This window comes from Crocuta crocuta, unplaced genomic scaffold, assembly GCF_008692635.1.
Source record: "Crocuta crocuta isolate KB4526 unplaced genomic scaffold, BGI_CrCroc_1.0 scaffold333, whole genome shotgun sequence".
In the NCBI taxonomy this organism is placed as follows: domain Eukaryota; kingdom Metazoa; phylum Chordata; class Mammalia; order Carnivora; family Hyaenidae; genus Crocuta; species Crocuta crocuta.
Window position 1 is genome coordinate 3,945,023 of NW_027532856.1, and position 23,957 is coordinate 3,968,979.

The 23,957-nt window shown below is 36.5% G+C and overlaps 1 protein-coding gene across 4 annotated transcripts in view; it reads left to right on the plus strand.

Annotated features, from left to right (window-relative positions):
* The window catches only part of TRIM37 (tripartite motif containing 37), a 127,018-nt gene that overhangs the window by 21,359 nt on the left and 81,702 nt on the right, over positions 1-23,957 (plus strand). For all 4 annotated transcript variants that reach the window (XM_077745620.1, XM_077745623.1, XM_077745621.1 and 1 more), the window contains exons 6-10: positions 215-337; positions 5,159-5,282; positions 6,611-6,678; positions 14,371-14,495; positions 23,265-23,315. In XM_077745620.1, coding sequence (XP_077601746.1) covers positions 215-337; positions 5,159-5,282; positions 6,611-6,678; positions 14,371-14,495; positions 23,265-23,315 — 491 coding nt within the window. The remainder of the gene's footprint in view (positions 1-214; positions 338-5,158; positions 5,283-6,610; positions 6,679-14,370; positions 14,496-23,264; positions 23,316-23,957) is intronic.

A 23,957-nucleotide genomic window follows, 5' to 3' on the forward strand; every position in this document is an offset into this window, starting at 1 on the left:
TGAGCCACCCTGACACCCCTGTGCTATAGTCTTTAAGGATTTCCTATAAGGGCCAAGTGATTTTAAGGAAGCTCTAGTTGATTTTAACAAAGTCAGTATAGCCGAAAAAGTAAACTACTAACCAGTTTATTAGCATCCATAGAGTGTTAATAAAGAAATGTAAATGAATAAGGTAAAAGAAAATGTTCTAAAATTATTCTTATTATTTAAATAGCATGGTGGACATACCTTTAAACCTTTGGCAGAAATCTATGAGCAGCATGTTACTAAAGTGAACGAAGAGGTAGCCAAACTTCGTCGGCGTCTCATGGAACTGATCAGCTTAGTTCAAGAAGTGGTAAGACTACTACTGAAAGATCATTATCCATATATAATATATATGTTTTTGCGGTACAAATCAATTATATTGAAATTGAGATTTGAAAACTTGATAAAGTATATTTGTAGTCAGTTTTACCAACTTCAAACAGCTAAGGAATTTGGATCCAAACCCCCGGCCTGTTCCACAGTTGGAGCCAGAGAATTGCCTTATGTAGAAAGAAATAGAGAATCAGTGAATGAGTTAAATAAGCCTGTTTGACACAGAGTCAGTAATTGACTCCTAAACAGTCAATATTGACTTTTAAAAAGTCATTAAGTCATTCATTCCTTGGACCCCCAGCTTTTGGGAGAGCTTTCTGCTACCAATGAATGAACTGTTTCTGATGTCTTGAATTAGAACTCTGCAGAATTGAAAGAGTAATATTTAACACTAGTCTTCAGATACTTTGTGGGTCAAACAGCTTTGGTAAGCATTTTACCATTTGAAATATAATTTGTATGGGGAAATATGTTAAATTTCTAACATTTAAGTACTTAATATACTTTTAGAATATATTTTAAGTTGCCAGAATGCCAATTGTAACTTGTGAGGTTTACAGACTATTCCTAAGATGTGTTTGTTTTACCCTTTCAGGAATCAGATTCAAACCATTGTTTACAACATTTTTTATACAAAAAGTAGTGTTTTTGAGTTTCATGTATACTATGTACAAAGTAATTTTGGAATATGAAAAAGTTGAGTGGTTTCTCTTTGGACTTCATCTAACTACCTTTGTTTCTGTTATTTTCTCTTGGCAACATAATTTGTTAGGGAGGGTGTTCTAGGTTGAAATTCTCACTATATTTATAATAACAGTAAGTATAGGAAAGACTGCATTTTTAATTTTGGTAGTGTCTTATGAAATCTGCAATATACTCTGCAGTCTTTGAAAATCCTGTTTTTTTTTCAGTTCTAAGAAAAGTTAAAAACTACATAAACTAGAATAGATATGTTTTCTTTTTATGTGTATTTTTGAGAGAGCATACGCACATGCGCAAATAGGGGAGGGGTAGAGAGGGGGACAGAGGATCCAAAGCAGGGTCTGGACTGATAGCAGAGAGTTAGATGCACGGCTCAAACTCACAAACTGTGAGAAACCTGAGCTGAAGTTGGACACTTAACCAACTGAGCCACCCAGGTGCCCAAAGAATAGATACGGTTTTTGAAAATTTTCATTTTTTTTAGGGTTTTACATGATGTGAATGACCCTGGCATTAGTATATGTTTTTATTTTTAAATAGTGGTTTTCTATCAGAGATACAATTGGGGCTTTCAGTATTTATTTTGTATATGGTGCTTGAACCAATTTTTAAATTTGATTTTACTTTTAAGTAATCTCTATACCTGGCTGGTGCTCGAACTCCCAAGCCAGAGATCAAGAGTTGCATACTCTACTGACTGAGCCAGCCAGCCTCCCCAAACAAATTGTTTGTAATTATCTGTCTTTCACTGTTAAAATAACATGTACTTTATTATGCTTTATTTTTAAGAATATCACTCCTGATTTGGTTCAGTGCACAGTTTTTTAAAACAATGAGTTTACTATGATATATAAACAAAGAGTATTATTGGCTTGGGGTACCTGGGTGGCTCAGTTGGTTGAGCATCTGACTCTTGTTTTTAGCTCAGATCACGATCTCAAAGTTCATGTGATCGACCTCTGTGTCAGTCTCTGCACTGACAGTGAGGGGCTACTTGGGATTCTCTTTGTCCTTCTGTTCTGTCCCTCCTCCACTCACACTATCTCTCCCTCCTGCTCCCCCCCATCAAATAAATAAACATTTTTTTTTCTTCCAGTATGGTCTTTATTAGCTTAATTCTGACTCCTTTATTTTTTATTTTTTAAAATTTATTTAGATTTATTTTTTTATTTAAATCCAAAGTAATTAACATAAAGTGTAATAATGATGTCAGGAATAGAATTTAGTGATTCATCACTAAATAAAACACTCAGGGCTTATCCCAACAAGTGCTCTCATTAATGTCCATTGCCCACATAGCTCATCCCCCCACCCAGTACCTTGCCAGCAACCCTCTGTTTTCTGTATTTAAGAGTGTCTTATGGCTTGTCTCCCTCTTTGTTTTTATCTTATTTTTCCTTCACTTCCCCTCTGTTCATCTGTTTTGTTTCTTAAATTCCACATATGAGTGAAATCATAATGATATTTGTCTTTCTCTGACTGACTTATTTTGCTTTAAATAATACCCTCCAGTTTCATCCATGTTGTTGCAAATGGAAAGATTTCATTCTTTTTCATCAAGTAATATTCCATTGTGTGTGTGTATGTATATATGTATATATATGTATATGTATATGTATGTATATATATATATATACACACACACACACCGCATCTTCTTTATTCATCTATCAGTCTATGGACATTGAGGCTTTTTCCATACTTTGGCTGTTGTTGATAGTTTTGCTATAAACATTGGGGTGCATGTGCCCCTTCAAATCAGCATTTTTGTATCTTTTGGATAAATACCTAGTAGTGCAGTTGCTGGGTTGTAGGGTAGTTCTATTTTTAATTTTTTGAGGAACCTCCATACTGTTTTCCAGAGTGGCTGCACCAGTTTGCATTCCTACCAGCAGTGCAAAAGGGTTCCTCTTTCTCCACTTCTTGCCAACATCTGTTGTTGCCTGGGTTGTTCATTTTAGCCACTCTGACCATTGTGAGGTGATATCTCATTGTAGTTTTGATTTGTTTTTTCCTGATGATGAGTGGTGTTGAGCATCTTCTCATGTGTCTGTTAGCCATCTGGATTTTAGCCACTTCTTTGGGAAAGTGTCTATTCATATCTTGCCCATTTCTTCACTGGGTTATTTGTTTTGTGAGTATTGAGTTTTATAAGTTCTTTATAGATTTTGGATACTCTTTATCAGATATGTCATTTATGAATATCTTCTCCCATTCTGTAGGCTGCCTTTTAGTTTTGATCATTATTTCCTTCACTGTGCAGAAGCTTTTTATCTCGATGAAGTCCCAATAGTTCATTTTTGCTTTTGTTCTCCTTGATTCTGGAGATGTGGCTAGTAAGAAATTGCCATGACCAAGGTCAAAGAGGTTGCTGCTTGCCTTCTCGAAGATTTTGGTGGCTTCCTGTCTTACATTTAGGTCTTTCATTCATTTTGAGTTTGTTTTTGTGTATGGTGTAAGAAATTGGTCCAGGTTTATTCTTCTGCATGTCTCTGTCCAGTTTTCCCATTTGCTGAAGAGACATTTTTCCATTGGATATTCTTTACTGCTTTGTCAGAGATTAGTAGGCCATATATTTATGGGTTCATTTCTGGGTTCTCTGTTCTGTTCCCCTGATCTATGTGTCTGTTTTTGTGCCAGTACCATACTGTCTTGATGATTATAGCTTTGTGATACAGCTTGAGGTCCAGAATTGGGATGCCTCCAGCTTTGGTTTTCTTTCTTTTTTTCCTTTTTAATTTTTTAAGTTTATTTATTTTGAGAGACAGGGAGAGAGCATGAGCAGGGGAGAGGCAAAGAGAGAATCCCAAGCAGGATTCAGGCTATCGGTACAGAGCCCCATGTGGGGCTTAAACCCATGAACCATGAGATCATGACCTGAGCTGAAATCAAAAGCCAGACGCTTAACCCACTGAGTCACTCAGATGCCCCTGGTTTTCTTTGTCCTCATTACTGTGTCTATTCAGGGTCTTTTCTTGTTCCATACTAATTTTCGAATTGTTTGTTCTAGCTCTGTGAAGAATGCTGGTGTTAACTTGATAGGGATTGCATTAAATATGAAGATTATTTTGGGTAGTATCGATATTTTAACAATATTTATTCTTCCAATCCATGAGCATGGAATGTTTTTCCATTTCTTTGTGTCTTTCAATTTCTTTCATAAGCTTTCTATAGTTTTCAGTGCATAGATCTTTCACCTCTTTGGTTAGGTTTATTCCTAAGTATTTTATGTTTTTTGGTGCAGTTATAAATGGGACTGATTCCTTCATTTCTTTCTCCTGCTTCATTATGCAACTGATTTCTGTGCATTGATTTTATATCCTGAGACTTTGCTGAATTCATGGATCAGTTTTAGCAGTTTTTTTGGTAGTCTTTTGGTTGTGCCACATAGAGTATCATGTTGTCTATGAAGCGTGAAAGTTTGACTTCCTCCTTGCAGATTTGGATGCCTTTTATTTCCTTTTGTTGTTTGATTGCTGAGGCTAGGACTTTAAACAGTATGTTGAATAACACTGATAAGAGTGGATATCCCCTTCGTGCTCCTGAACTTAGGGGGAAAGGTCTCAGTTTTTCTCCATTGAGGATGGTATTAGTTGTGGGTTTTTTGTATATGGCCTTTATGATCTTGAGTAAGTTCCTTCTATCTACTTTCTTGAGGATTTTTATTAAGAAAGGATGCTGTGGGGCACCTGGGTGGCTCATTCAGTTAAGCATCCGATTTCGGCTCAGATCATGATCTCACGGTTCGTGGGTTCGAGCCCTGCGTCGGGCTGTGTGCTGACAGCTAGCTCAGAGCCTGGAGCCCGTTTCAGATTCTGTATCTCCTTCTTTCTCTAACCCTGCCCTGCTCATGCTGTCTCTCTCTCAGAAATAAATAAAACATTAAAAAATAAAAAGAAAAAGGATGCTATATTTTGTCAAAATTAAATGAACAATTTTTTAAAAAAGTATTATAAAAAATAAAGTATTATTGGCTTACAGTTTTTAAAGAGGAAATCAACTGACTTTAAGAATAATTGCACTGATTGAATTAATGTATGTTTGCTTCTATTTTAAAAATTCTTCAACTAAATTTTTTTACCTGTTTATCTTCTAGGAAAGAAATGTAGAAGCTGTACGAAATGCAAAAGATGAGCGTGTTCGGGAAATTAGGAATGCAGTGGAGATGATGATTGCACGATTAGACACACAGCTGAAGAATAAACTTATAACACTAATGGGTGAGTGTTTTTCTATGCTGCTGGGATATTTGGTGCTTTGAGCCTCCTTGAGGTTCAATCTAGAAAGAATCAAATAGGCTAGGAAAAGATTGGTTTCAAAAGTAAAAGTTCCACCTATTAAATGTCCCTGTATCAAATAATATTATACCTAATTGATACAACTTCTGTTAACTTCTTGGGTATGTATGCGTCTAGAAATGACCTGTTTAGGAAAGTATGCCTGCCTTTCATCATCTTCTGCCCCCCAGCATGTAAAGCAGTTTCTTTTTCTTTTTTATTTCTACCTTTTAAAAAACTTTTTGTTTTTTTCTACCTTTTTAATAGTAATTCTATAATACTACTTCCTTTATTCTTGTGTGTGTTTCTAGCCTCTTCAGCTTCCAGACTGTTCCTGTCTGGGCATCTTTTTTTTTTTTTTTTAATCAGGTTTCTATGTTTAAAGAACATACCTTTTGCTGACATGTAATGTAACATTTGGGCAACTTAATATATTCTTTTTAAACCACAGTTAAATTCTGGGGGAGATTAACTCAGAAGAGTTGACTGAGTAAAAAATTTACTTTTCTAGGTCTACTATATTCCTTTAGAAGAAACAGTAACCTTAGGGCACCTGGGTGGCTCAGTCAGTTAGGCATCCCACTTTGGTTCAGGTCATGATCTCACAGTCTGTGGGCTCAAGCCCCATGTCGGGCTCTGAGCTGACAGCTCAGAGCCCGGAGCCTGCTTCAGATTCTGTGTCTCCCTTTCTCTGCCCTTCCCCTGCTCACACTCTGTCCCTCTCTCTCCCTCTCAAAAATAAACATTAAAAAACTTTAAAAAAGTAAAGAAGAAACAATAACCTGAATGTCTTTCCAGAGGTTATTATTATGTATTCTTTTATGAATTTAATAGAGCTTAATTGCAGTTTGTCAGGACTGTAGTTATGGCTGATTATGAAATCCCCTTGTCAAAGCTACTACAATATTAGATTGAGTCTTTTTCTTTTTCTTTTTTTTTTAATGTTTATTTTAGAGACTGTGTGTATAAGCAGGGGAGGGGCAGAGAGAGAAAGAATCCCAAGCAGGCTCCGCGTTGTTAGCGCAGAGCCCAACGCAGGGCTCGATCCCACAACTGTGAGATCATGACCTAAGCCAGAATCAAGAGTCAGATGCTCGGCTGACTGAGTCACCTAGGCACCCCTAAATTGAACCTTGTAAAACTTTTTAGGGTAGTTATAGTGACATTTCACATAGTTGAAATTGATTCTTTGTTATTAACTATGTTCAGTGAAAGTTCATTCTTAAACCAGTAAGGAACCTGAATGTTGGTGTTTTGTTGTTTTTAAATAGGTCAGAAGACCTCTCTAACGCAAGAAACAGAACTGTTGGAATCCTTACTTCAGGAGGTAGAGCACCAGGTGATGAAATAATAAATGAAATTTAATCTATTGACAGGTTTTTAAAAATAATTTTTTTTGGACAGAAATTATGTAAGACCTGAAGATTGGAAGATCTATGCTATATTTGGAATTTTTATGAAATAGGAATCAAGTGATTCTTCTTAAGTTTTCTCCATCATGATTGGGAACTAGATATACTTTGTTTTGTAAGAATACAATTATTTTTATGTGGAATAGCCCATAGAAGTCTGTGAGTTGATAAAAGATAAAAATCATCTGGTGATTTAAGTGGTGGCTTTGAGATAGAATATTGCCAATTATATATAGTGATTCCTATGGTACATATTTTTTAAGATTTAGTTTAATTCTAGTAACTATTTTATAGATTTCTGGGTTTTCCTGCATATAGTTATGTTATCTCTGAATATAGACAGTTTTCTTTTTGATCTGTCTCCTTTTTATTTAGTTTCCTGTCAGGATTTTACTGACCAAAACTTCTAGTATAATGTTGATTTAAGTGTGATGTTAGCTGAATGTTCAGTGTAGATCTTCTTTATTAGGTTTTGGAATTCTGTTCCTATTTGATGAGAATTTTCATTAGGAATGAATGTTGGATTTTGTCAAATTATTCTGCGGGTATCAAGATTATCATATGGTTTTCCTTTTTTTTTTCTTAAAATGGATTATTATTTTTAATATTAAATGAACTTTGTACTTCAGGGTTAAAAACCTTGGTTTGGTCAATGTACTGTCCTTTTAATGAATTATTGGATTTGATTAGAAAAGATTTTGTGTATAATTTTTTATTTTTATGCCTCAGAGATATCAGATGGTAGTTTTCTTTTTTAGAAGTATCGTTATCTGGTGGTGTTATTAGAGTAATGATGGTCTCAAAGAATTTTAAAGTATGCCCTCTTCAGTTTTCTGGTATAAATTCTGTAGAATTATTGTTGTTCTTTTAGATGTTTGATAGAATTCACCAGTGAAGACATTTGGACCTTGTTTCCTTTTTTTATTGGTTATGTCTCTGCACTCCAACTTCCCGCCATCCCCCGCCCCCAACTTTGTCTTCTTTGTGGAGTGGTTTTCAACTGCAAACTCAATTCCTTTAATAGACATAGAGCAGTTTATATTACTTATTTCTTGAGTGACCTTTGTGGTTTGAGTCTTTAAGGAATTATTTCATTTGAGTTTGCCAAATTTATCGGCACATAGTTCTTAATATTCTCTTGTTATCCTTTTGCTTTGTTTGTATTTTAGAGCTCATGAGCAGAGGAGAGGGCTAGAGGTAGAGAGAGAATCTTATGCAGACTCCACTCTCAGCATGGATGGAGTATGATGTGGGGCTATATCCCTTGGCCCTGAAATCATGACCTGAGTAGAGTCGGGATGTTCATCTGACAGAGCCACCCAGGCACCCCCTCTCATTATTCTTTTTAATTTGTAGAATGCAGTGATATCACCTCTCTGTTTCCTGGTATTGGTGATTTGTGTCTTTTTAGCCTGATCAGTCTACTTGGCTTTTGGTTTTTCTTTGTTGTTTTGGTTTTCTATCATTGATTTTTGTTTTGATCTAATTTTTTTTTTTTTTTTTTACTTAGTTTGAGTTTAATTTGCTCTTCTTTTTTCTAAAATCTTAAGATGGAACCTGGGGTTATTAATCTGAGACATTTCTGTTCAAAATACTTTTTTTAAAATTTTTTATATACTTTATTTTTGAGACAAAGAGAGACAGAGCATGAGCAGGGGANCATGGGTTCTTTAGAAATGTTACTTAGTTTCCTAGTATTTGGGTTTTTTTCTGATTGTAGTGTCTTGAGATCAAGTTGGTTGGTGATGTTGTTCAAGTCTACTATTTGTAGATTTTCTTTCTACCTGTTTTTTTGAGAGAGGGTTGTTGACATTTTCAGCAGTAATTGTGTATTTGTCTTTTCTTTTGGCAATTCAATCAGTTTTTGCTTCATGTATTTTGAAGCCATACTGTTAAGGGCCTAAATGTCTAGGATTGTTGGATCCTCTTGAGTGTTTCCATCATCACTATGAAATGACTTTTTTCCCTTAGTTTATTTATTTGGAAGAGAGAGAGAGGGAGAGAAAGAGAATTCCAAGCAGGCTCTGTGCTGTCAGCCCAGAGCTGGACATGGACTTGATTTTGTGAACCATGAGATCATGACCTTCGCCTAAATCACGGGTCAGATGCTTAACCAACTGAGCCACCCAGGCGCCCCTAAAATGACTTACTTAATCATGATATTTTTTTGCTTTGAAATCTATTTGTTTTCAGAAAGCTACTTCATCTTTCTCTTAACTCGTGTTACCATGACATATCTTACTGTGTTGTTTGATTTTTAATGTATTTGTTTTTAAATATTTAAAGTCTGTGTCTTAAAGGCTGTATATAGTTGGGTTATTTTTTGGGGGGATATTGAGTATTATTGTCAGTGAATGACACTAATATCAGTAATAAAAAATGTGAAGGATTAATTTGAACTTAAAATCACACAGTGATCTACTTAATAAGACATAGATCTAGAGAATGGTGAGGAAATTCAAGTGGGGAAAAACATTACTAGTGATAAAAAGGAATGCTGAAAAAGAGGGAACTGTCTACCTTAAGACTAAGAAGAGGGGTACCTAGGTGGCTCAGTTGGTTAAGCGTTTGGCTCAGGTCATGATCTCACGGTTTGTGGGTTTGAGCCTCGCATCAAGCTCTGTGCTGATAACTCACATCCTGGAGCCTGCTTCGGATTCTCTGTGTTCCTCTCTCTCTGCCCCTCCCCTACTCGTGGTCTGTCTCTCTTTCTTGCTCAAAAATAAATAAAACATTTTTATTTAAAAAAATCTCTAAGAGAGCCATGAAGTAGTTGGAAGTATCAGCATACCCAATATTGGATCTTTGAAAAACATTAATGGAAGATATTCTAGCAAGATTATCAAGAAAAATGAACAAAGTGTTCAATATTATATTGGGAAGAAGAATAGGGACAGAACTATAAATACAGTAGAAATTTAAAAAATAAAAAATATTTTAAAATGTTTTAAATAAAATATTTTAAATTTATTTATTTATTTATTTATTTTTATTTTTTTATTTCTAGGAGAGAGAGAGAGACAGCGTGAGCAGGGGAGGGCCAGAGATAGAGGGAGATACAGACTCTGAAATAGGCTCCAGGCTCTGAGCTGGCAGTCAGCACAGAGCCCGACGCGGGGCTCGAACCCATGAACCGCGAGATCATGACCCAAGCAAAAGTCGGACGCTTAACCGACTAAGCCACCCAGGCGCCCCTTAAATAAAATATTTTAAATAAAATAAAACAGAGCTTTAATCTTCTTACGAAAGAAACCATTTGTTCTTATGACAGCTGGTTATTAATTTTAATGTTATGTCATCTTGAATTAGATCTAGTACTTTGGTATTCTCTAAGAAAAAATTATTTGAGAGGACCATGGGGGAGAAGAAGGGGAAAAATAGTTGGGGAGAGGGAGGGAGGCAAACTATGAGAGACTCTTGAATGCTGAGAACAAACACACAGTGTTTATATTAGTGTTCTGTGTGCTTTACAAATATGAGCAACATTATTGAGATAGAATCTACATGCAGGGGATAATTTTTAAGAGATTGTAATCATTTGGAGTCAAAGTATATAATTTAAACAAGAAACATTAAGTAAATTATATTGTTGATATGTCTCCTTCTAAAGACATCAAATTCAGACTAATGGAAAACCAAATTTTTAAATCTCTTTTGCCTATCAAATAATTTTTTCTTTTCTTAAAATAGTTTATTGTCAAGTTTCCATATAATACCCAGTGCTCATCTCCACAAGTGCCCTCCTTCGTGCCCATCACCCCCCTTTCCTTCTCCCCCACCCAGTCAGCCCTCAGTTTGTTCCCAGCATTCAAGAGTCTCTCATGTTTTGCCTCCCTCCCTCTCCCCAACTATTTTTCCCCTTCTTCTCCCCCATGGTCCTCTCAAATAATTTTTCCTTAGAGAATACCAAAGTACTAGATGTAATTCAAGATGACATAACATTAAAATTAATAACCAGCTGTCATAAGAACAACGTAAGAAAATTAAAGCTCTGTTTTATTTTATTTTTAAAGTTTGTTTGCTTATTTTCAGAAAGAGAACATGGGGGAGGGCTAGAGAGGGGGAGAGAGAGAAACTACAGCAGTCTTCATGCTGTTAACGCAGAGCCCGATGCAGGGGTCAAACTCCTGAACTGAGCTGACCTGAGCTGAAGTCAGATGCTTCACTGACTGAGCCACCCAGTCTCCCCAAAGCTCAATTTTAACATAAATACCAAAATCTTAAATAAATACTGGCAGTTAAAAATCAGTAGGATATTTACAAAGACAAAACAAGAGCAGGACCAGGGGGATGGCTCAGTTAGTGAAGTATGCTCTAGTTGATCTCAGGATTGTGAGTTCAACTCCCAGGACGGATGTAGAGATTACTAAAAATAAAATAATAAAGGAAAAAAAAAAGCCAGGTCAAGTAGAGTTACTCAAAGGAATGTAAGAAATTTTCATTATGAGAAAAATCTTCTTGATTATAACTCGAGATCAAAGAGCAAAACCAATGAACATTTAAATAAAAGTGAATAGGATAATATTAATTTTTAAAGTAACATTTTTTATTTTTTATAGTTTATTTGTCAAGTTGGTTTCCATATAACACCCAGTGCTCATCCCAACAAGTGCCTTCCTCCATGCCCATCAACCCCTTCCCCTCTCCTCCATCCCCATCAGCCCTCAGTTTGTTCTCAGCATTCAAGAGTCTCTCATGGTTTGCCTCCGTCCCTCTCCCCAGCTATTTTTCCTTCTCCCGCTTTGTCCTCCATTAACTTCCTCCTAATCCACCTATATGTGCAAACATATGGTATTTGTCCTTCTTTGCCTGACTTATTTCGCTCAGCATAGCACCCTCTAGTTCCATCCATGTTGCTACAAATAGCCAGATTTCATTCTTTCTCATTGCCATGTAGTATTCCATTGTATAAATATACCACATCTTCTTGATCCATTTTTTATATTCGATCCTCATTCATGGTCAAATTACTTAGCAAACTAAGAATAAAAGGGAAGTAACTGCATTAACTTTATTTTATTTATTAATCTTTATTTTTGAGAGAGAGAGAATGAGCAAGCGATCGGGAGAGGAGCACAGAGAGCGAGGGCAACACAGAATCTAAAACAGGCTCCAGGCTTTGAGCTGTCAGCACAGAGCCTGATGTGGGGCTAGAATCCACAAACCGCGAGTTCATGACCTGAGCAGAGACTGGACACTTAACCAACTGAGCCACCCAGGTGCTTGTTGTACATTAACTTTATTTTATAGGAAACAGTGTAAATGGTAAAACTTGTGAAGCTCTGATAAGAAATCCAAGGTTACTTCCTATCGTTGCTTCGCTTCTGAATGTGCTGGTCATGTGTATTAAGGCAATAAATATGGTACATATATATATTTTTTTAATTAAAATTTTTAATTTTTATTATTGAGAGAGAGAGGCAGTGCAAGCAGGAGAGGGGCAGACAGAGATGGAGACACAGAATCTGAAGCAGGATTACTCGTTTATTCATAGTGAGCCACTCAGGGGCCTCAAGACAATAGATGTGGTACAAATGTATTAAAATGAAGACATAAAATTTATTATTTGTAGAGGATATAATTATCTACATAGAAAGTATATAATTTACACTTTTTTATTGAGCTTATCTTGGTTGCTGGATATATAATCAAGACAAAAATGAAATATCGGGAATAAACAGCTAGAAAACTTAATTCCAACATAATCCTATTCATAGTTTAGCATAAACTAAGAATTTTGAATAAATCTAATAAAAAATGTTGGAGACCTTTGTAAACACTATTGTCAAATAAAGAGTTGAATGAAGAAATATCCTGTATCTCATTGATTCTCAAATGTATATTATGGTATCTTAGAGATGGCATGTGTCTTGGGGTGCCTGGGTGGCTCAGTCGGTTAAGTGTCCAACTTCCACTCAGGTCATGATGTCACAGTTAGTGGGTTCGAGTCCTGCATCGGGCTTTGTGCTGACAGCTCAGAGTCTGGAGCCTGCTTTGGATTCTGTGTGTCCCTTTCTCTCTGCCCCTCCCCTGCACATGCTCTGTCTCTCTCAAAAATAAACATTTAAAAAAAAAATGAAACTGCTAAAGGAGTAGAACTATAGATACCAATAATCAAATCTTCATATGGAATGTTAAGTGAAAAATGTATGATGTAGCTTGGTTGTATATGTAAAGTGTAAAAACACTCAGAACATTGCTGAACACATGATAATTGATAAAAACTTCAGTTGAGTGAGTTACCTTTAGAGGAAATGAGGTCAAGGAACGATACTCATCGTAGGCATTCAATATTTATTTATTCATTCATTCATTTATTTATACCTTTTTTTTTTGAAGTTTATTTATTTATTTTGAGAACAAGAACATGTTAGTGAGGGTGGAGGAGGGGGCAGAGAATGAGGGAGAGAATCCCTAGCAGGCTCCTTGCTGCCAGTACAGAGCCCAGTGTGGGGCTCGATCCCATGAACCCTGAGATCTTGACTTGAGCCAAAATCAAGAGTCAGATGCTTAATTGACTGAACCATCTGGGCACCTCACATTTGATTAATATTTTAATAAAAGTTGTTAAGTTTTGATATTTTTCATATGATGCCTGTCATATCCTATCATATTATTCTTCGAGCTATAAGCAATTGTCATTTAAAAAATATAAACCTAACCATAGTGAGTGTTATGAATATCATGTGTATGGCATTTGATAGTATATTACTTTGCTAGGGCATCCCTAAGAAAATACCACAGACTAGGAGGCTTAAACAACAAATTTATTTTCTTACAGTTCTGGGGGCTGAAAGTCTAAGATCAAAGTGTCAGCAGTTTTGATTTTCCCTGAGGTGTCTCTTGTAGACACGCCTCCCTTTATCCTTTCAAGACCTTATCTACAAATATAGTTACACTCTGATTTACTAGGAGTTAGGACTAACAGGAATTTGGTGGAGACACTGTTTAGCCTGTGACAGTTTATCAAGCTGTCTCACATGGTTTCAAGATTGTTAACAACAATCTTACTGAAGTAAGCAGCGGTAGATACTATTCCAGTTTAATAGATAAACGGACTCTGAAAATCATGTAATTAGTGTGTGGCAGAAGTAGGACTTCAAATTGGTTGTCTTGAATAGAAAGTGTTTTTAACTATTATGCTTATTTTATTGGAGTTGAATTTCTCAGTTTTTAACCTTTAACTTACATAAAGGAGTATTTTTCCAAATTGATACAAGTTGAGACTAATCTGGGTCTGTTACATCCTAACATTTCTCTCTCTCCTGGAATACAGTTTGATAAATCCTTGTTTGATGGCTGCTGACCTATGGAGTTTGGTTCATTAATATACATAATAGCTTCTCGTTGCCAGTTGTGTTTGCTTATACTTGGATTTGTGCTAATGTATGCGGAGAGAAAATGCATTAAAATCAAATAAATTTCCTCAGTGACTTTACTGTTAGAATGGAAATAACTTAGATCCTTTGTAGATTTTTAACTCTGAAAACCACTTTGAAAGAGTCATCCTGTTTCTTTTTTTTTCTAGAATATGACTAAAATAATTACTATTTTTATTCTTTATTAAGGATTTTGTGATGTCAATGAATATTAATTTTGTTTATTTGTTTTCCTCAAAGCTGCGGTCTTGTAGTAAGAGTGAGTTAATATCTAAGAGCTCAGAGATCCTCATGATGTTTCAGCAAGTTCACCGGAAGCCCATGGCATCCTTTGTTACCACTCCTGTTCCACCAGACTTTACCAGGTACAACATAGTTTTTTAACTTGATTTTCAATTGAAGTTTATGTGCATATGCACATGCTTGTTTCAAAAGAATGTTGTTTTTCTTAACTCCATGTTTTTTTTTTTTTTTTTTAATAGTTTATTGTCAAATTAGTTTCCACATAACACTCAGTGCTCATCCCCACAAGTGTCCTCCATGCCCATCCCCCCCTCCCCCCACATCCATCAGTCCTCAGTTTTTGTCAGCATTCAAAAGTCTCTCATGGTTTGCTTCTCTCCCTTTCCCCCACCATTTCCGCCCTTCTTCTCCCCCTTGTTCCTCCGTCAAGTTCCTCCTAATGTTTTTTAAGGTGTTACTTATGATGTGGTCTTTTGAACTTTAGTTATGCATGTAAATCTGGTTAAAAATTCTGGTGGAATTACACTTTTTACTGTAAAGAGATGATATTGAGTTAGGAGTTAGTTTCTTCTTGGAGTGTCACCTTCTGTAGAAAAAGTAATTGATCCCAATTTATTACTGTCTGTTCATTTTTTTTTTATTTAATTTTTTATTTATTTCTAGGAGAGAGAGAGACAGAGTGAACAGGGGAGGGTCAGAGAGAGAGGGAGTCACAGACTGAAACAGGCTCCAGGCTCTGAGCTGGCAGTCAGCACAGAGCCCGACACGGGGCTCGAACCCACGAACCGTGAGATCATGACCTAAGCGAAAGTCGGACGCTTAACCGACTAAGCCACCCAGGCGCCCCCTGTCTGTTCATTTTTTAAAATTGATGTATAATTGACATGTAACATATTATTTCCAAGTGTACAACATAATGATTTAACCTTTGCAAGAATTGCAGAATGATCACAGTAAGTCTAGTTAACATCTCTCACCATAAACAGTTAATAAAACTTTTTTTGTAATGCGAACTTTCAAGATCTAATTTCTTAGCAAATTTAAAATTTGACTAGAATTAGTCACCATGCTGTCTAGTATATCTCCATGTCTTATTTTATAACCAGAGGTGTATACATTCTGACCTTTTTATTTTAGATTTGGTATGTGTCTTTCTCTGACTTATTTTACTTAGCATAATACCCTCAAGGTCCATCCATGATGTAGTATGGTCATTCTTTTATTTACCTTTTGAATTTATTTTAATCTCATTACACAGAAACTGTAACACATTATTTACATATATGTTGCCAGAAACAAAACTCAGAACATTAATGAAATGCCAAAAGATTCTGAAGGTGACATGATGTTACCTCCAGATCCTAAAAGGTGGTTGTAGAAGACAGCTGGTTGTGTTCTATGCATCTTTTTAATTTTGATCTTGGCAGTCTTAGAATTCTTTTGAATCAGCATATTCTCTCAGGCATGTTTGCACTGTGATTTTAGAGCAGTGGTTCCTTGGTTGTAAGATTCAGTTGGGATTCTTTTGAAAATTGCCAGTGCTGGCTAATACCTCACATCATTTGAAATAAAATCTCTGCAGATAGATTAGTCTGCTTGAGCTGCCATAACAAAATAATAGACTGGGTGGTTTCAACTCAGAAGTTTATTCTCTTATAGTTCAGGATGTAAGAAGTACAAGATCAAGGTGCTAGGAAATCTGATTTTTGATGAGACTTCTTGCTTGCTTATAGACAGCCTTCTCACTGTGTCCTTACAAGACCTTTTCCTCAAGCACAGAGATCAGTGTCTGGTATTTTTTTCTCTTCTTTTTTTTTTTTTTAATGTTTTTTTTTAAATTTATTTCTAGGAGAGAGAGAGAGAGAGACAGCGTGAGCAGGGGAGGGTCAGAGAGAGAGGGAGTCACAGACTCTGAAACAGGCTCCAGGCTCTAAGTTCGCAGTCAGCACAGAGCCTGACGCGGGGCTCGAACCCACGAACCGCGAGATCATGACCTAAGTGAAAGTCAGACGTTTAACCGACTAAACCACCCAGGTGCCCCATCTTTTTCTCTTCTAAGGACACAAGCTTTATTGAGTTAGGGTCCTTCCTACCCTTATGACCTCAGGTCACTTTAATTACCACCTTTTAGTTTTTATCTTGGGTAGTCTTAGAATTCTTTTGAATAGCACATTCTTTCAAGCATGTTTTCCCTTTAGTTTTAGAGCAATGGTTTCTTGCATTAGCTTTATGTTAGATTCATTTGGGATTATTTTGGAAAGGTCCTGTCTCCAAATACATTGGGGATTAGAGCCTCAACATACAAATTTTGGGGGACCACAGTTTAGTCCATAACATTGAGTACAGCTAGGCATTTGTATTTTGTTCATTTAAAATCTCCGTAGTTAGGAACAAGGGGGAGAAGAAGGGCGGAAATGGTGGGGGAAAGGGAGAGAGGCAAACCATGAGAGACTCTTGAATGCTGACAAAAACTGAGGACTGATGGATGTGGGGGGGAGGGGGGGATGGGCATGGAGGAGGGCACTTTGGGGATGAGCACTGAGTGTTATGTGGAAACTAATTTGACAATAAACTATTTGTAAAAAAAAAAAATAAAATAAAATCTCAGTGGTTGATTCCTAAGAGGAGATGTTAAACCACTGCCTCAGATAAAAATATGTTGGTATGGCAGATTTTAATCCATCTTGGACTTTATTTTTTTTTATTTTTATTTTTTTACAAATAGTTTATTGTCAAATTAGTTTCCACATAACACTCAGTGCTCATCCCCAAAGTGCCCTCCTCCATGCCCATCCCCCCCTCCCCCCCACATCCATCAGTCCTCAGTTTTTGTCAGCATTCAAGAGTCTCTCATGGTTTGCCTCTCTCCCTTTCCCCCACCATTTCCGCCCTTCTTCTCCCCCTTGTTCCTCCGTCAAGTTCCTCCTAATCCTCCTATACGTGCAAACATATGATATTTGTCCTTCTCTGCCTGACTTATTTCGCTCAGCATAACACCCTCAAGGTCCATCCATGTTGCTACACATGGCCAGATTTCATTGTTTCTCATTGCCATGTAGTATTCCATGGTATAGATAAACCACATCTTCTTGATCCATTCATCTGTTGATGGACACTTAGGCTCTTTCCATGTTTTAGCTATTGTGGAGAGTGCTGCTATGAACATTGGGGTACATGTGCTCCTATGCATCAGCATTTCTGTATCCCTTGGGTAAATTCCTAGCAGTGCTATTGCTGGGTCATAGGGGAGTTCTATTGTTAGTTTCCTGAGGAACCTCCACACTGTTTTCCAGAGGGGCTGTACCAGTTTACATTCCCACCAACAGTGTAGGAGGGTGCCCGTTTCTCCACATCCTCGCCAGCATCTAGAGTTCTCTGATTTGCTCATTTTAGCCACTCTGACTGGCGTGAGGTGGTATCTCAGTGTGGTTTTGATTTGTATTTCCCTGATGAGGAGGGATGCTGAGCATCGTTTCATGTGTCTGTTGGCCATCTGGATGTCCTCTTTGGAGAAGTGTCTGTTCATGTCTTCTGCCCATTTCTTCACTGGGTTGTTTGTTTTTCCGGCGTGTAGTTTGGTGAGTTCCTTATAGATTCTGGATATTAACCCTTTATCTGATATGTCATTTGCAACTATCTTTTCCCATTCCGTTGGTTGCCTATTAATTTTCTGGGTTGTTTCCTTGGCTGTGCAGAAGCTTTTAATCTTGATGAGGTCCCAACAGTTTATTTTTGCTCTTGATTCCCTTGCTTTTGGGGCCATCTTGGACTTTAAAGATGGCTTTGAAATACTGCCAAGATTTTTTAGTATGTTTAAGGCTATGTTACCTTTAGTAAATAGCCGTTGTTTTAAAAATGTTTATATATTTAACTGTCTTTTCTTTTTTCTCTGATATGTGATGCTCTCTGATGGCCACAGGGCATTGATGGTACTCGACGAATAGTGCATGTCAACCTTGACATTGCTGATCAGGATAATTCTTTGTGGGGTTGAGGGAGTTTATTGTTCATTGTAGGATGTTTAGCAGTGTCCTAATAGCACCTTTCCCTTTACAGTTGTGACGAAAATATTTCCAGACATTGCCAAATGCTTCCTAGGAATAAAACTGCCCCTGGTTTAGAATCTCTGGTGTAAGCCCTTGTTCCTCCTCACAGATGCATTCCTGAGGATTATGACCACCCATAGTCCTGTAAACAGAAGGGCCAAGTTCTTTTGACAGCTAGAACTCAAGTAGATTTCACTGACTGATAAGTCTTCATTTCTCTCTGAATGAATAAGCCAGATATAATATTTCTGTTTTAACAAGCACTGAATATTACTAAAAGGACTTGGTATTTGCTATCTTTAAGTAGGTTAGGTGAACTAAGGACGCTCACCAATATCAAAAGGCTGCCTCTTTGATAACATGGTCAGTCATTTCAGTTTTGAAGAATACCTTTTTGGAACTCTTCATCACTGTGGAATGAAACATAAGTTTTGACATAAATACCGTAAGGTAAATATGTTTTTCAATTCAAAGTGTGGTACATGACACATATGAAAGTCAGCTGGAATGTTTGTCCATAATGCAAATTCCCAGGAATACCCTGACTCTCTTTGGAGGGGACAGTCTTTGGAGGACTAGACAATGAATCTTGAGCATCTATAATTCTGTACTAAATTGTGGGAACCATAGGTATAGGTAAACTCTTAACGCTGATGCTACTTGCAATGGCTCATTAGGCAAGCACCTCTGCTTTAGATTTCTTGTCAGTCTCTCTTATATGCAGTGATTGTTTTGCTCTCTGTTCCCTAAATGCCCAAGTGGCTCAGAACCTCCACAGTCCATTTTATTATCTTGTTTTTTTGGTGTAGATAGACAGAATTGAAATTGGGAGGGCAGGGAGCTAGGGAGGAAGGCAGAAGGGACATCAGCAAAGAGGAAACCGCCAAAAAACCCCCTTTTTAAATATGACAGTTAAGGAGCTTTCCGTAGATAAAGTTCACCTTAGGACCCTTACTCTCCCAGATAATGCTTATTTACTGCCTTACTGGGCATTTTGGCTTGTAGCTTTTAATAGAAACTTCATTGATAGGTTGTAGCATACAGGAAACAGGTAATTCATCTGGTGATGCATTGAATCAGCATAGTAGAGAGAGATCCAAATAAGAAAGGCCAGCATTTATTGACATTAAGTTATAGATCAGAATTTAGATGTACAAAGGCAGTGGTGAATATTTCTAAACTTTGAGATCATACAACTGGATTACCTTAAGTTCCATCAGTTGATGATTTGTGATGGAGCCACAATGGAGAATAAAAAGTCATTGAAAAAGTGCAGTGTTCTTTATTAAAGACTATCTATATGTTCAGCACTATTGTGCTACATAGGGGACATGGAAGAGGAACTGATAATCTTACTGGGTATATATTTGATATTAAATAGTAGAGAATTGTATATTAAAATCTAGTATCTAGTAATCAGTTACAGTTGATCTTTGAATAGTTTGGGAGTTAGGAATGCTGGCTCCTGAGCATTCTAGAATCCACATATGACTTTTGACTCCTCCCAGACTTAACTACTCATAGCCTGTTTTTGACCAGAAGCCTTACCTATAACATAAACAGTTGATTGACACATATTTTGTATTTTATATGTATTCTATACTATATTTTTACAATAAAGTAAGCTAGAGGAGAGAAAATCATAAGAGAAGGTACATTTGCTGTACCATACTGTATTGAAAAAAATCCACGTGAGTGAGCCTGTAGAGTTCAAACCCATGGTGTTCAAGGATCAACTGTATAATGCATCCTGTTTAATGCTGCCCCATTGTTAACTAATTTATAAGTTACATGTGAGAAGTACTTGTATACTATGTATAGGAGTACTTCACAATACCCTAGGATTGATAGATGTTTTCTGTGCTCTGAATGTGATCATTTTCTCTCAGTGAGTGACAGCTTGGGCACATCATACTATACTTTCTTGGTCAGTGAGCTTTAGCAATCTATTCTAGCTCTTTATCTCCTAGGCTTTCTACTCCACTGTTCTGAGTTTGTTTTTTTTTTTAATTAAAAAAAGGTTTTTTTTAGTGTTTTATTTATTTCTCAGAGAGAGAGAGAGGGAGAGAGAGGCAGTGTGAGCAGGAGAGGGTCAGAGAGAGAGGGAGACAAAGAATCCAAAGCTGGCTCCAGTTCTTGAGCTAGCTGTCAGCACAGAGTCTGACACAGGGCTCGAACCCACGAACCGTGAGATCATGACCTGATCCAAAGTTGGACACTTAACTGACTCAGCCACCCAGATGCCCCTCCACTGTTCATGTCATCTCCTTCTCTTTATTTTGTGTTTGGTGAACTCTTTTTTTGTTTCTTAATATTATTTATTTACATCCAAGTTAGTTAGCATATAGTGCAATAATGATTTCAGGAGTAGATTCCAGTGATTCATCGCCTATGTATAACACTTAGTGCTTATTCCAACAAATATCTTCCTTAATGCCCCTCACCCATTTAGTTCATTTCCCCCACCCACAACCTTTCCAGCAACCCTCAGTTTGCTCCTTGTTTAAGAGTCTCTTATGTTTTGTCCCCCTTCTTGTTTTTATATCATTTTTGCTTCCCTTTCCTTATGTTCATCTGTTTTGTATTTTAAATTCCACATACGAGTAAAGTGATATGATATTTGTCTTTGACTAATTTCGCTTAGCATAATACCTTCTAGTTCCATCCATGTTGTTGCAAATGGTAAGATTTCATTCTTTTTGATTGCCTAGTAATACTCCATTATGTATATATACCACATCTTCTGTATCCATTTATCCATCAGTGGGCATTTGGGTTCTTTCTGTACTTTGCTATTGTCAACAGTGCTGCTATAAGCATTGGGATACATGTGTCCCTTCAAAACAGCACACCTGTATCCCTTGGATAAATAGCTAGTAGTGCAATTGTTGGGTCGTAGGGTAGTTCTATTTTTAATTTTTTGAGGAACCTCCATACTGTTTTCCAGAGTGGCTGCACCAGTTTGCATTCCCACCAACAGTTCAAAAGAGATCCTCTTGCTCCGCATCCTCGCCAATAATGTGTCGTTGCCTGAGTTGTTATGTTAGCCATTCTGACAGGTGTGAAGTGGTATGTCATTGTGGTTTTGATGTATTTCCCTGATGATGAGTGATGTTGAGCATTTATTTATGTGTCAGGTGGCCACCTGGATATCTTCTTTGGAAAAGTGTCTGTTCATATCTTTTGCCCATTTCTTCACTTGATTATTTGTATTTGGATGTTGAGTTTGATAAGTTCTTTATAGATTTTGGATACTAACCCTTTGTCTGATACGTCATTTGAAAATATCTTCTCCTATTCTGGTGGTGGCCTTTTAGTTTTGTGGTGAACTCTTTATGACACTTAATGGTGGATGAAAATATGACAAAATGACAGTCTTAAAGCCAAAGCACAAAGGAAGTGTATAGCACTGGATATTAAGGATATGGTGGAAAAAACATTATGAAAGATGTTATGAATTTGGTGGGAGAACTGACCCAACAGTGGTATGATTGGAACTTGCATGAAATTGTAAACAAAAGCATGTCATGAGTTGACCAAATTTTGAAAATATTCTGGAGACATTTCTTTGGAGCTCTGATTAGGTTTGTGGTTCTAGGTAGGCTTCCTAGGTACTGATGACATTTGTCCTACTTTTTGGGGTTTGTGTATATTGAGTGTGAGGAAACATAATGGAGAGAAGTTAGAGCAGATGTTCAGTGGACTGTGACTTCTAATCTGTTATTTGAAGGAATAGTAAAGATTAACCAGGCAAGCATCTGGGAATGAGGAATATGAGTCTTTTAAGAAAAGGTAACAGCTACCTCGGGATATGGTTAGGGGTGCTTGACAATAGGATAGTAGCTATATAGTTAACTGTTGCAGGGCAAACTCCATCTACTTATGTGAAAAAGATATGAACTATTTACCTATACATACTTACCATAAAATAAAAAATAATATATTTTAAAATCTATACTGTGTTTTCAATGGCAAACCACTAATTTCTTTAGGCACTGTCACGGTGTGAAAAGGCTATAGATGTTATCATATATTTTATTTTGGTAATAATGAATTTTCATGAATTAAACTTTAGAAGATACATCTGAGGATGTAGTAAAATGGCTTGCAGTTTGTCTTTTTGGTAAATTTATAATTTGTTTATGAAATATAGAATATTGTGTTATAAGGTGTTTAAATGATAGCAATGTTGACTGTTCACATGATCTAAGGGTGTATCCTGTGGTGTGTTGTAGTTCAGTTCTCTTTGGAGAAGAATGTATGGAACTAAAGTTGCCTGAGGTAATGCCAAGAAATTGTTAAATGCTCATCCACTCTATTTGCCCTTTTGTGATTATGTATTCTTACTCCATAAAATTGTACAGATTTATTTGCAAGTTAATATTCCTAAAGTATTTAAGGTCATCAATATTCCTCATAATTTGTTTTAGAGAATGAAGTTGGGGATTTATTGTGATGTCTTTTGCTGTTTATTTTTATTTTTTTTAAACTTATATCTGTTTCATATTTTAGGCTCCCAACTTAAGCACCCATTTCTTCCTTTTCCTATTTCAATAGTACTTTTGAAAGTCTCTTACACTTATTTTACTGCTTACATGTTGCTTCTCAAAAAACCCAACTATTTTATAAAGTATTTGTCAAGGTTCCAATTTAATTGCAAACTTTTGATGTTTGCTTTTGATGGTTTTACAAATTCATTTTATTTAATGTCAGTGTTTCGTAAGGATTGAAAAATATTTAAGGACTTAGTGTAGAAACATATTAATGACATTACTGAGGAACTTGTTTTTTAACTAAATGAAATTTTAAACTTAAATAACTATTTTGCCTTTTGCTTCTTTTTAGTGAATTAGTACCATCTTATGATTCAGCTACTTTTGTCTTAGAGAATTTCAGGTAAGAGTTTTTGACTACTGAGATTTTTATGTTATCTTCAGGACACATTGCTTCTCTATCTAGTCTGGGAAAATAAACCTTTTTTTTTTTTTTTTTTTCCAAGAGGATCCGCTTAGCCTTTGCTAAGGTGGAGTGAATGGGATTATTAAAATTAGTGAGCCCTCCTCTACCCATCCTTGGAAATAAGAGTGGTGGGAAGAAGTCCAATTGAATCCATTTATCTTTGCTAGAAGTGAGAGGCCATTATCACTAGAATTTGTGACTGAGAGGCCATTATCATTAGAAATTTTAGGCTTTGTAACTTGCATGTTACTTTGTTAGCTTTTACTGCTTCTTTTTGAAGATTAGAAACAGAGATCTTAAAACACAAAGGTCTTAAGGGACTTGTTTTCAAAGACAATTTGGAAATGGAGAAACACAAAATAAAAAGCCTTGCCTTAGGGAGAGAAATTCTAGGAGGTTATAACCATCAATATAAAGCCAAACTGTGAGGATTAATACCAGTTTGTTCCCTCCTTCCTTCCTTCCTTCCTTCCTTCCTTCCTTCCTTCCTTCCTTCCTTCCTTCCTTCCCTCCCCCCCTCTCTTTTTTGAGAGAGATAGGGAACACATGAGCACCTAAACAGGGGAGGAGCAGAGAGAG